Source organism: Hipposideros armiger, unplaced genomic scaffold, assembly GCF_001890085.2.
Source record: "Hipposideros armiger isolate ML-2016 unplaced genomic scaffold, ASM189008v1 scaffold_157, whole genome shotgun sequence".
NCBI lineage: Eukaryota > Metazoa > Chordata > Mammalia > Chiroptera > Hipposideridae > Hipposideros > Hipposideros armiger.
The window spans coordinates 1,207,319-1,219,636 of record NW_017731507.1 but is presented as its reverse complement, the minus strand read 5'-3'; the positions used below and the strand labels follow the sequence as shown (position 1 = coordinate 1,219,636).

The following is a 12,318-nucleotide window of genomic DNA, read 5'->3' as shown; positions in this document are numbered from 1 at the left end:
AGGATTTTACATCCGTCATTTTGCTATTTGTTTTCTGTATGTCTTATGTCTTTTTTATACCCTACTACCTCTTTGTATGTTAAACAGATATTTTTCACTGGACCACTTTAATTCCATTGTCATTTCTTTTTCTACCTTCTTTATATTTTAAAATATTCTCTTAGCCCACCCTGGAGATTGCAATTTACATATTAGCTTATATTAGTCTTTTTCAGATTTATACCAAGTTAATGTCAATGGTACACAAAATTTTTGCTTCTCTATAGGTCCATTCTCACCCTCTCCCTACCTTTGTGTTGTTACTGTTATACAAATTACAGCTTATACATTGTGTGCCCATCAACACAGATTTATAATTATTTCTTCATGCAGTTTTCTTTTAAATAAAATAGGGAAAAACAGAGTTACAACAGAAAATACATTTATACTATCTTTTATATTTACCTAAGTAGCTACCTGTATCAGTGTTCATTATTTTTTCATGTGGGTTCAAGTTATTGTCTAATGACCTTTTACTTTACCTGAAGAACTCCTTTTAGTATTTCTTGTAGCATATATCTCCTATTGATGTATTCTCTCCATTTTTGTTTACCAGGGAATATTGTAATTTTTCCATTTTTGAAGGATAGTTTGCTGGCTATAGAATTCTTAGTTGACAGTCTTTTTAATTTGGTCCTCAGAATGTGGAATCCCCTTGCCTTCTGGCCTCCATGGTCTCCCTTGAGAAATCAGCTGTTAGTCTTATTGAGCGTCTCTTGCACGTGATAAGTGGTTTCTCTCTTGCTGATTTTTCTCTTTGTCTTTCAACATTTTGCAGATGTTGTATCTAGGTGTGGGCATCTTTGAGTTTATCCTGTTTGGAATTTGTGGACCTTCTTGGATGTGTAGATTAAGGTTTTTCATCAAATTTGGGAAGTTTTTAGCCATTATTTCTTAAAACAGTCTTTCTGCTTCTTTTTCTCCCCTCCTTGTGGGTGGGTGTCTCATTACATATATGTTCATGTTTAATGGTGTCCCACAAGTCTGTGAAACCCTGTTCATTTTCTTCATTTTTCTCCCCCTCATCCTCAGACTGGATAATCAATTTTCCTGTCTTCAGGATCACCGATTCTTTCTTCTGTCTAGTTATATCTGCTATTGAAACTGATGAATTTTTAATGTTTAACTTCGAAATTCAAGAATTGCTTTTAAAAAAATTATTTTCTGTGTCTCTATTAATATTGTCTATTTGGTGAGACATTGTTCTCATACTTTTCATTAGCTCTTTAGACACAGGTTATCCTTGAGTCCTTGACTGTATTTCAAATAACTGATTTAAAGTCTTTGCCTAGTAAGTCCCATGTCTCAGCTTCCTCAGGGAGAGTTGCTGTTGATTCCTTTTTTCCTTGTGTATGGATCAAACTTCCATGTTTCTTTGCATGTCACTTTTTTGTTGTTGGCTATTTAAAGCAGGACCTTTAATATAGTGTGCCAACTGTGAAAATTGGATTACCCTTTTTGCCCAGGGTATCTGTTTTGTTTTCATTTTGGTCAGTGAGTTTCTCAAACTAATTTTATAAAGTCTATATTTATCATGTGTTGCCACTTAGGTGCCTCCTCTCTGTTACTTTCATCATCAGCTAATGATTGGACAGAGCTTTTATTGAATGCCCTGAAACCAAGTCCCTAGTCTTTGCCTAGAGCCTATGGGTGCCTATTGGAGGGTGTCTTTAACCCTCAACCAGTCAACTACAACTAACTCTGCTTTAGCTTTGCCTTTTCTTCTTGCACTGGACCTCAAGATCAGCCCAAGGAAAGCGCTCAGGGCCTTCTCAGGTCTCCTGGGCATGTACATGGCACTGGGCATGATGCTCTTTTAGATTCCCAGGAATGTGTCAGAACTTTTCAGAGCCCATATGGACATCTCATTCCCCTACTTTTTCTTATTAGCCTGTTGTTTGCTTTAGTTTTTATCCCACCACCTCAGGTAGCAGAAATCTTAAATAATTGCCTCTGATTATTTTTTCCAAATACCCCTAAAGAAAAGGGGTTTTGCACGGGATTGGCTCCAAGTCAGGTCAAATAGAGACATCCCTCTGGGAGTGGGGTTTGGATATGGCTCCACCCTGCTCTGTCCCCTCCAGTGGCCTCCAGCCTGCTGGTTTCCATAGTGATTGTGGGTGTTGGATTTCAAGGTTCCTGCAGAGCTGGGAGTGAGGGGTGAGAATAGAACAAGTTAAAACATCACAAAGCTCGCTGTTCATACCAAGATTCTGCCATTTAAAAACGAAAATAAATGCTCTCAAGATCTCTGCAAGCCTTTGGTTAATTTCCAGAACTGTAAAAATGTTGATTCTGACAGTTTTTGCTAGTTTCTCTTTGCTTTTTGCTTTTGGAGGTCCTTACTCTGTCATTTTCACTGATGTCACTCTTATATTTTTATTTACACTATAATTAGATACGTAGTTAAGTGCTAGCTGAATTAATAAAGATTCACTACAAGAAGAATGCTTCTTTCTTCCTACAAACTTCTCTGAACATTTTTGTTCTTTTGTTATATTTTAGGACTATGATGATGGATACGGCACTGCTTATGATGAACAGAGTTATGATTCCTATGATAACAGCTATAGCACCCCAGCCCAAAGGTAAGAGTCCATCTGTATGACCAGACCCATAACACATGCTTGTGCCCTTCCATATTTATGTACTCTGGGAAAAGGATGATGACTATCAGCCAGTGAGAGTAATTTGACTTGGTCTGCTTTGTTGTTTGTTTTCTTTCATTGAAGAAACACTGTCTGTTCTACTAAGTAGCATGTATTATTCCTCCCAAATTTACTGTACTTTTAATGAGGCTTGAGAAATCATAATTGAAATTTTATTTACTCTTACAATTTAACTTAAGTGTTCAGTATATCCTGAGGGGGAGCAATGTCTAAAAGTCCGTGGTTATTCAGGCCCTGAGGTCCAAAATCACATCAGAAATGTGTAAATACCCTACACTGTCAGTACCTAGGGAAGAAAACGCCACACGTTTTGTTTCGTATTCATAGAACATTTCCATTTCATAGCAGCAGTGCTCCTGTTTGCTAACAACTTCAAATTCCTATTTGTGAATAACGAGTTAGTTCACATTCGTTTTCTAAATAAGTATTTACCCGAAAGTAAATAAGTGTTATCAGAGCCAAAACAGAGTTTTATAGTTGCCTCTTCTGATAATATACCTTGATGTTCATTGGTATATGAAATCAGTGTTTATTCTGTTCAGAATGTTTTCCCCAAAGCGTATAAACCTCTTGCTTTATGTTTACTTAGTGGAGGACAAAGATAGACGTGCACCAAATAAAATATTGGCTTTGTGAAGCATAAAAAAAGATGGACTATGTGGTTATTTTGATGAAACATAAATTCACTTTTGAACTCAGACAGTGCCAGGAAAGCTATGAACAGATACTCTTACGTGTTAACTCTGATACTGAGGTTGACAGGTATATAAAATTTTATTTTCCTTTTGCTCGTGCCAATTTTTTTCTTACATAACTTGTAACAATTAAGTAGTCGTTAAAGTCTGATCATTTTTGTCAGAAGCTTAGTGCACGGAACAGAAAGTGTTGTTTGAGAACTCCATGTCATTTTGTAAAAATCGAGGGTGTGATGCACAGGAGAGAAAGGAGGTGGCAGTAGAGGTGACCACATATTCCCTACTCAGGGACCTGGGGCAGCAATAGGGAGCCATTGAAGAGGTACATGCAAGGGAATGACGTGTTTAGACTTGGATTCAGAGAAGTTAATTATATAATGGTATGGAGGCTAGATTGACAGATGTGAGCCTAGAGGCAGAAGACCAATTTAGAGGTTGGTACATTATAAATGATAAGCCCTTTAAATGTCAGGGGAGATTCACTTAAAGAAACATCTTGTACGACGGCCAACCTACCTTCTTTGAAGTGAGCTTTTCAATGCTACGACTCATCTGAATGAGTAGAGAGCGTGTGAGAATTGCACACGTTGGCAAACATAGAAACCACTGCTAGGAATTCTGAATGTTCATTTAACTCTCATGACCTGTGAAATAGACATCAGTCCTTTTAAAGAGAAAGAATATGGTGGTTCACAAAAATTAGGTAATTTGCCTAAGATCGTGCAACTTACAAGCGAAGGAGCCCACCTTGGACCCCAGGTCCATGTGACTGAGTGTGTCTTCCTCCACAGCGCGCTCAGCTGCCCCATTGTAAATCCAAGCAGCCACCTGTGGAGTCGCTGGAGGAGATGGCGTTCTGTGCTGCATTAGTTTGCTAGTGTTGCCATGACAGAATACCACAGGCTGGGTGGCTCAAGCAACAGAAATTTTCCTTCTCACCGTTACAGAGGTTGGAAGTCCAAGTTCGAGGTGTTGGCAGGTTTCTCTTGAGGCCTCTCCTGGACTTGCAGACAGGCCCGTGCTCCGTGTCCCCAGCATGCGTGCATCCCTGCTGTCTTTGAGTATACCAACTCCTTTTCTTATAAGGACACCAGGCAGATGGGATCACGGCCCACACAAGGCCTCATTTTAACTTAATGCCTTTATAAAGGTCCTGTCTCCAAATGTCCACATCCTAAGGTGCTGGGGGTTAGGACATCAACATATGATTGTTCTGGAAGGGGCCACAATTCAGCCCATCACGTGCACAGTTACAGCATCGGTTTAAGCACAACACCATAGTCTCAGAATCATATGCTCGTGTGCGCCAGTGAGGATAGCAAACATTCCCATCACCCCTGGAATCCAGCAGCGGGTATCAGCAAGGAGGTCCAGTCGCCATCCTCTCCGGTTGCTGAGTGTTTCCCCTGTGCTTGGTACCGCTCCGTGGACTTCACTTAAATTCTCTGTCCCCTCCCAGCGTGCCCTGAAATATTGCAAAATTCAAGTCTAAACCTGCCAGCCCGTCGCATACAGGCTCAGCGAGGTTAAATCACTTATGCCAACTCAGGAGACTGAGCAGGGTCGAGTCCGCCTTGGGCCAAAGCATGCTCTCTGTGCCTTGCTCCATCCCCTTCCGGCTCCCCTTTTGACGTGGTTTTGATTTCAGTTGCTACAACTAATTGTTAGTATTTGCCATATACAATATGCAAAAACCTAATCCTTGGCGATGCTTTCAAATCCCTTGGGAATCATGCTTCCATCTGAGCTGGGCGTGTTGCCTTATCAGACCTCGCCTACCTTAATCAAACCTCAGAATCTCATCTCTGCTGCATATTGGTGTCATAGACTGAGACTAATGAAATTCAGAACTTTGTTCTTCCAATTTTCCAATAGATCCTCCCAGCAAACAGCATTTACTGCCACTACACTCAAGGAGCCTTAATAGTCACTAATCGATAATACCGTGGAGCACGTGTTGTTCTGTAGTCTAAAATTTCATGATTTCCACATTTTGGGTTTTATAAAATTAATTCCATACTTCAATAGTTCTCTCAACTCAAAATCTGAAAGTACATTCTGCGCTATCATTATATAGTTCCATATTACTGTAGAATTCTTTACTTGGCCTGGTTTTAGATGACAAAGCTGTTCTGAAAATATTCTTTGACACGTCATGACATAGTAGAAGACCTGAGCAGAAGCTAAAACCGCGCTGTCCACTGTGGTAGCCGCCTGCCCATGTGGCCGTTGAACACTTGAAATGTGGCGAGTCCAAACTTAGTATAAAAGAAAGAGTGTAAAACACGCATCTTATTAAAATGAATAGCACCTGTTTCTTCTTACTTTTTTTTTTTTTTAATGTATGTAGCTATTACAGAACTTTAAATTGCAAATTTCTCTTGGGGAGCGTAGGGTTAAAAGCCTGGCTGTGTAGTGTCTCAGGTCAGGGCAGACACACCCTCCAGTAGGCAAATCAACACACTAGACGCAGAAAGGAATGGAGAGATGTCAGTGGTATTCGTCCTTTCTAAATTTCTCTTTTGATGTTCCCTTATGTGTGTGTAAGATATGCCTTAATACTAAAGTGTACGTTATACATAAACAAGTACAGTTGCAAGCTTGAAAACGGTGCTCTTTCTGATGGACGTGTGTCATCAAGAACACGGGGGGACCCGGGCCGTAATGGTTACATGTCTGTGTTTCGATCCCACCTTTAACATTTACTGGTTATGTGACTTTGGGCAAGTTGTGTCACCTCTCTAAGCTTCAGTTTGTAAAGTGCGTCACTTCGTTTTGTCTTTAGAGGGTCGACCTGAAGGTTGAATGAGATTGAAAAGCCCCGTCAGTGTGAGTCAGGTGTGGGGAGGTGAGCCGCCCACCAGGTCCTCTCTGCGAGGGAACTACATCAGGTGACTTATGCGAGGCAGTTAGCACATTATTCAACGGAGGCAGCGCTGCGGAAACCCTGGTTCCTACCCTCCGCCCTGCAGCTCTAAATTACTCCTGCTTCTCCTTCCAGGAACTAGTAAATCGGGAAGGACTGTGTGAGGAAGTGATTTACAGGGAGCATGGGAAGAGGGAGGCGGGGGACCTGGTGGAGGGGCTCTCCCCACAGGGTCAGCACTGACATCCGCCATAAAGTGAGCTCAGCAAGGTCCACTTGGAAACAAAACAGAACAAGACAGTAGGTGGTGTGGCTGGCCGCAGGGTAGTTGTCATCTGCTGGGTCACAGTGTTTCTTCAGTCATGGCTATTAAACTCCATAAACCGTAATCGTTTTATGAAAGTGTTGTTTCAGAGACAACAGCTTCTCTCAGGAGGCTTTAGAAATTAGGATTTTTTTCTCCCAATTTTCAAATACCCTGTGCAAAGTGAGAGTAGCAACGGGAATCCCTACAGACTGATAGAGAATTCGGTACATTTCAGCTCCATTTCCCCATCGATTTTTGTAATGACCTCGATGGCGCTAATATCGTACTGTAAAGCAAAGCATTGTGTATCTAACTTCACACATTTAATGAGTAACAAGCTGTCAACACAGGGACTGCGCAGAGAAATATGAGCTATTCTGTTACAGTATTGGAATTTTCCTAATATACATTGGCTCAAAGTAGTTATTGATTAATTCCTCTGGACACTCAGCTCCTGACTAGCTCGCATGAATAAGGAAAGAGCAGGTGATAAATGGCCTCTGCCCTGGGGGACCTGCCTCTCCCCCTGTGTGACTTGAGCCTTCGCAGAAACCATAGTTTTGACTCCTGGAAATTCTTTGTAAATGTACTCATTTCATTCTAAACTAAGTGGAATTAATTTTCATTTGCCTTCTTATTTATAATCCGAATAGCAATCACAGCTCACAGCATGATGCCTGTGGTTAATATAATAGTGCATTGAATTCTAGAAATTTGCTAAGACAGTGGGTTTCAGGTGCTCTTATCACACAAAAATAGGTGACTAGTGAGAAGTCAGGTTAATGAGCTTGATGATAATAATCGTTTCACTATGTATTTGTATATCAAATCATTACGTTTATACCCTATATATAATTTTTATCTAAAATATCATAATATTTTGGTCTTTGTCTCTGAATAGTTGTAAGTTCTCCAAAGAAATATTTGATTCCTATAGTGATCGTAAAGAAAGTAGAACAAAAAGGGTTTCAAAAAAGTGCTGCTAACCCTCTGAGCGAAAGTGGATGACTATGTGGTAAAAATACTTCGTTTCTAGATGGGTTTCATATTGACATACTAATTTCCCATAGCACTTTGTGGTTTGACTGTACTTTCAAGTACATATTTAATTTCATCCTCCAAATTGCTCTGATTTTCATGAAAACACTTAAAATTGCTGAAAAAGGGAATTAGAAATAATAGCTGCCAATTTGGGAGAATCTATTAAGTCGAGCACTCAGCTATCTGTGTTCTTTATATATATTATCTCCTATTTTCATAATGACCATACATTCTAAGTTTTCCTCGTATGGGAATCAAGGATTGTGATGTTTACCAACTTTCGCAAGAATGCACAGCTGAAAAGTGTGTGAACCAGGGCTGTTGTCTGACTCTAAAAAACGTTATCCAGCTAAGACATTTTAAAAAATTTTTTATTAAATTTATTGGGGTGACATTGGTTAGTAAAATTATATAGGTTTCAAGTGTACAATTCTATAATACATCATCTATATATCTTATTGTGTGCTCTCCACCCAGAGTCAGTTCTCCTTCTATCACCATATATTTGATCCCCTTTACCCTCACCTACCACCACCCTACCCGCTTACTCTCTGGTAACCACTAAACTGTTGTCTGTGTCTATGAGTTTTTGTTTCTTTGTTTGTTGTGCTCCTTTGTTGCTTTCAGTTTTATATCCTGCATAGGAGTGAAATCATATGGTTTTCAACTTTTTCTGACTTATTTCACTTAGCATAATAATCTCAAGATCCATCCATGTTGTTGCAAATGGCACTATTTCATCTTTTCTTATGGCTGAGTAATATTCCATTGTATATATAAAATCATTGATTTGTTTTTGTGATAAAGCAATACCTAAGCCTCTTTATCCCAGTAGGCAGAGTAATGAAAGCTGTCAGAAGCTGTGAGTACTCTTGGGGTGTTTTCAAGTGCTAAGTCCAAGGAAAGCAACGAGACAAAAATGAATGTTGCCAAACGCCTGTTTTCTGGTTTGCTTTCGCTTCCATCGACAGCTGTAGCATTATATGTCCAGTCATGTCTTCTCAAGAGCCGGCCTGCTGCGGGCTGAAAACAATTTGGAATTTTCACTTTGGAAACAGTGGCCTTTGTTTCCATTTAAGATATAACCGTTTATACATCAGTACAACTATCTCTTGGAAGACACTGCTGTGTCGTAATAGGGTTGGCTGTTTTGGACTTTAAAAAGCAGTAAAGGTTTGGCCTAGATTAAGAGTTTATTAACCATGCCTTGTAAAATGGTGGTCAAATACATTTTTACCTAGTTTTTGGCTACTTGCTGCAGGAACCTTTTAGCACAAAGAGTATAAGGTAGCGACAAACACATACTTCTAATACAGTGTTATGTAAACATTGACAAAAAAAATGAAAAAGAAAAAAGGGGGAGGGTTATAGAGAAAAAATGAAGCTACAACCTAAAAGGGTAAAATGAAGGAAGAGGCCGAGGTGAAAGTATTAACATGTATAAGCACTGCTGTTAATAATCCTCGTTACTGACCATCTACTGCTGTGTGTTGGTTGCATTAGGATGGGTATGTATGGGGTATGTGTGTGCGCACACGCCCTCTCATCTTAATTTTAACCTGAAAAGGTGGATTATCCCCATTTTATTCTTGAGAAAACAGAGAGGTTCAATGAGTGCCCGACACTCTGACACTGCTGATCCCAGTCTGTTTTCTGTGCATTGCAGCACTGTTTCTCAGAGAGCACACCTGTCAGTGCTGTTTCACATCATGGCTTCAGGTGGCACCAGGGCAGGCTTTTCACAGTCGTAGTGATGAGATTTTAAAGTTATTGTAAAAGATAGCCTATCCAGCACATGATTGCATGACTATTATGGCTGTAACTCAGCCATAATGTATTCAAGTTACAATCCGCACAGAGTGGCATTAAGTTACTACCAGGTAGGTGGCGTTACCTGGGTGGCAGAAGCCCTGACCGTGGGTCCTGAGGGCTGAGGTTGGGCCACCGCTGTGCCTGGCGTCTATTTCTCTAGTTACTACATGAATCGGCCGTTGTGTGTCATGATGGAAACCGAACGCTGACCCAGTGAATCTGAGAACCATGACTGGGCCTCACCCTGACTTCAGCGCCCTTCCACCAAACTTGACCCCTTGACTGTATTTAAAATTAGCGAATAAATTTTATAGCTTCATCAGGAAATTCCTTAGAATTAGACTAATATAAAGGAAGGAAAAAGAAAATAAGGTTCATTAAGTAAATAAGCTTTGAAGAAATAAAATATCTACTGGATACTTTTCAAGCCCCAGCTACTCCGTTAGATGCACTCATGGTTGTCCATCATGTTAATTGCCACGAACCTCTGTAAGGTTGTCAGTCCTTAATCTCACAAATAAGGAAACCAATGCTCAGAGAATATGAGCCTGACCAAAGCCACAAAGCTAATAAGTCAGACCTGATACCCAGTTCTGTTTAAGATCCATGCCCTTTGGCTTAACCTGAAACCATACAGTAGGAAACAAAATCTGTCCTCGTAAATGTAGAGAATCCCAGGCCCCCGTAGCCACCACATGACACCCTCACGCATGCTCTCCTCCACCTGCGTGGACGCACACGGCAGGGCCAAAGCATGCCAGGGGCAATGAATCACTTGCCACTGTCAGTTCACTCTTTAATGTTCTTGAGAGGACGCGAGATTTATCACTGAGGAATTGCAGGATAATGGCTGTATGTGCAAACAAAGTCCGCCGGGGACTTGTACTACATCATTTGGACTTAGTGCTGCCATCTGCTTAATAGCATCGAGAAGACGGCAGCCGTGTTATGATCAGCCATTCAGACCGGTGACAGATGCTGCTCTGAACACACCAGGCGACGCGGTTCGTTACTAAAACGTACAGCATGTGACAGGGTTCCAAAAAAGTGGTTATGTTGGCTATCAAACCCCCAGTTTTAAATCTTTATACAGAATTTTAAGGTCTGTTAGGTAAAGATCTGCTCCATGAATCTCCTTGTGTTTTCTTTCCACATGTTTCATAAATTCTTAACATGTATCTTTATTGAGAAGAATTTTCTGAACAAATCCTGCACTCTTTTTAGTGAAAGAAAATGACGTAGCTTTGGCGTAATTACTGATTCTTAAAATGAAGTGGCGTGAGTTATTGAGAAGACTGTGGGCAGTGACACCACGCAAACGTGGATGTGAATCCCAGCTCCGTCACTTCCTCAGCTGTGTGACTCAGGCCAAGTTACTTGACGTCTATGATTCTTCTCTTGTCATCTGTCAAGTGATGGCGATGCTATTGGATCTGTAAGAGTGCGATTATATGAGATGACAGGTATAAGTGCCACAGCAGGAGATCAATAAACTTACTAAGGTCACATGTCCTGGGTGCCACATGCTGTTCTAAGCATTTGACAACCTTATAAGGGTACGTACCTGTTGTTATCCCATCTTATAGGCAAGGACATTGAGGAACAGATATTATGGAACTTTGCTGAGGTCCACGGAGGGGACGTGCAAGAGCCAGCATGGGAGGCCTGGCAGCCTGAGTGCCCTGTGGCCTTGGTCACCTCCTGCTGTGACCTGAGTTACAGCCTCGAGAAACTCTGCAGTCTTTCCCCGAGGAAGGCTGTAGTCAGTAAAATCCCAGCAAATAAACTATCGGAATAAAATTAAAGATGCCATCTTGATTCCTCATTTGCGAAATAAAAAGTTATTTGAAGGCTTCATTGAATTTAGATTGTTTTCAGAGTCCTAAAATATTTGGAAGCATAGATTTGCGGTCGAAGCTTGAAGTTACTTGTGAGGGATGACTTATAATAGTGTCCGTTTGCATGATTCTCTCAGAACTACTCAAACCTCATTGACTGGACACAACTTTAGCAGCTGAAACAATTCAGACATGGTGTAGACTGTATCTTTCCCTTAGATTTGTTGCCATGAATATGTTCCTTTTGGAAAGTAGTTTACAAGTGCCTCTTAAAAGGAACCTTAAAAGCGTTCGTAACCTGTGGCCCAATATTTGTATAATAAGTGCCTGGACTTACTGTGTAATGAATGAATGTTTGACATTGTAAATATACAAAGGATAGGCAGTTCCCTGCAAGCTCAAGGAAAGAGAAGACATTTTAGATATGAAAAAAAACAAAAACAAAAGCAAAAACCTATGCAATCAACTTGGCCAAAGTAATATAGATGAAACAGTGCGTCGGGTAAGGCTCATCACGAGTCGGTTAGTGAGAATGAAGAGGGTTGCCTGTGACTGAGTCAGACTGCCTGGCTTTGAGTCACCGCTCTGCCACTTGCTAATGGTGTGACTGCAGTCGAGTTATTTAACCTGGGCTTTGGGGTCCTCATCTTTAAAATGGAGGTAGTGATCGCAGTGATGACATCACAGGGTCGCCGGAAAGTTAAATGAGAGGAATATATGGAAAGCACTTTGAGCCATGTTCGGCACATTGTAAGTGCTCTCATCAGCAACCATTGAAGTTCTGTAATCCTTTATCTAAAACCCTTGGGGCTCAGTGTCTCAGATTCAAAATTTTTGAACTTTAAGCAGACTTGGGTAACACATGGTTCCATACCATACGTCATACGACTGCAGTGCTTCTCTGGGACACGGTAGGCCCCTTGGATTATCCCCAGTTTCTGATCGAGGAAAATGTGATTACAGAGGGATGGCAGAACATGGCCGGCCTGAAAAACAAGGGGATTTCTGAGAGTGGGGGCGGTGTTCGCCTTGGCAGTTTGTAATCCTACCA

The 12,318-nt window shown here is 40.9% G+C and overlaps 1 protein-coding gene across 4 annotated transcripts in view; it reads left to right on the top strand.

Annotated features, from left to right (window-relative positions):
• KHDRBS3 (KH RNA binding domain containing, signal transduction associated 3) overlaps positions 1–12,318 on the top strand; it is a 157,370-nt gene that overhangs the window by 108,611 nt on the left and 36,441 nt on the right. For all 4 annotated transcript variants that reach the window (XM_019651307.1, XM_019651308.1, XM_019651309.1 and 1 more), the window contains exon 7: positions 2,545–2,627. In XM_019651307.1, the coding sequence (XP_019506852.1) occupies positions 2,545–2,627 (83 nt within the window). The remainder of the gene's footprint in view (positions 1–2,544; positions 2,628–12,318) is intronic.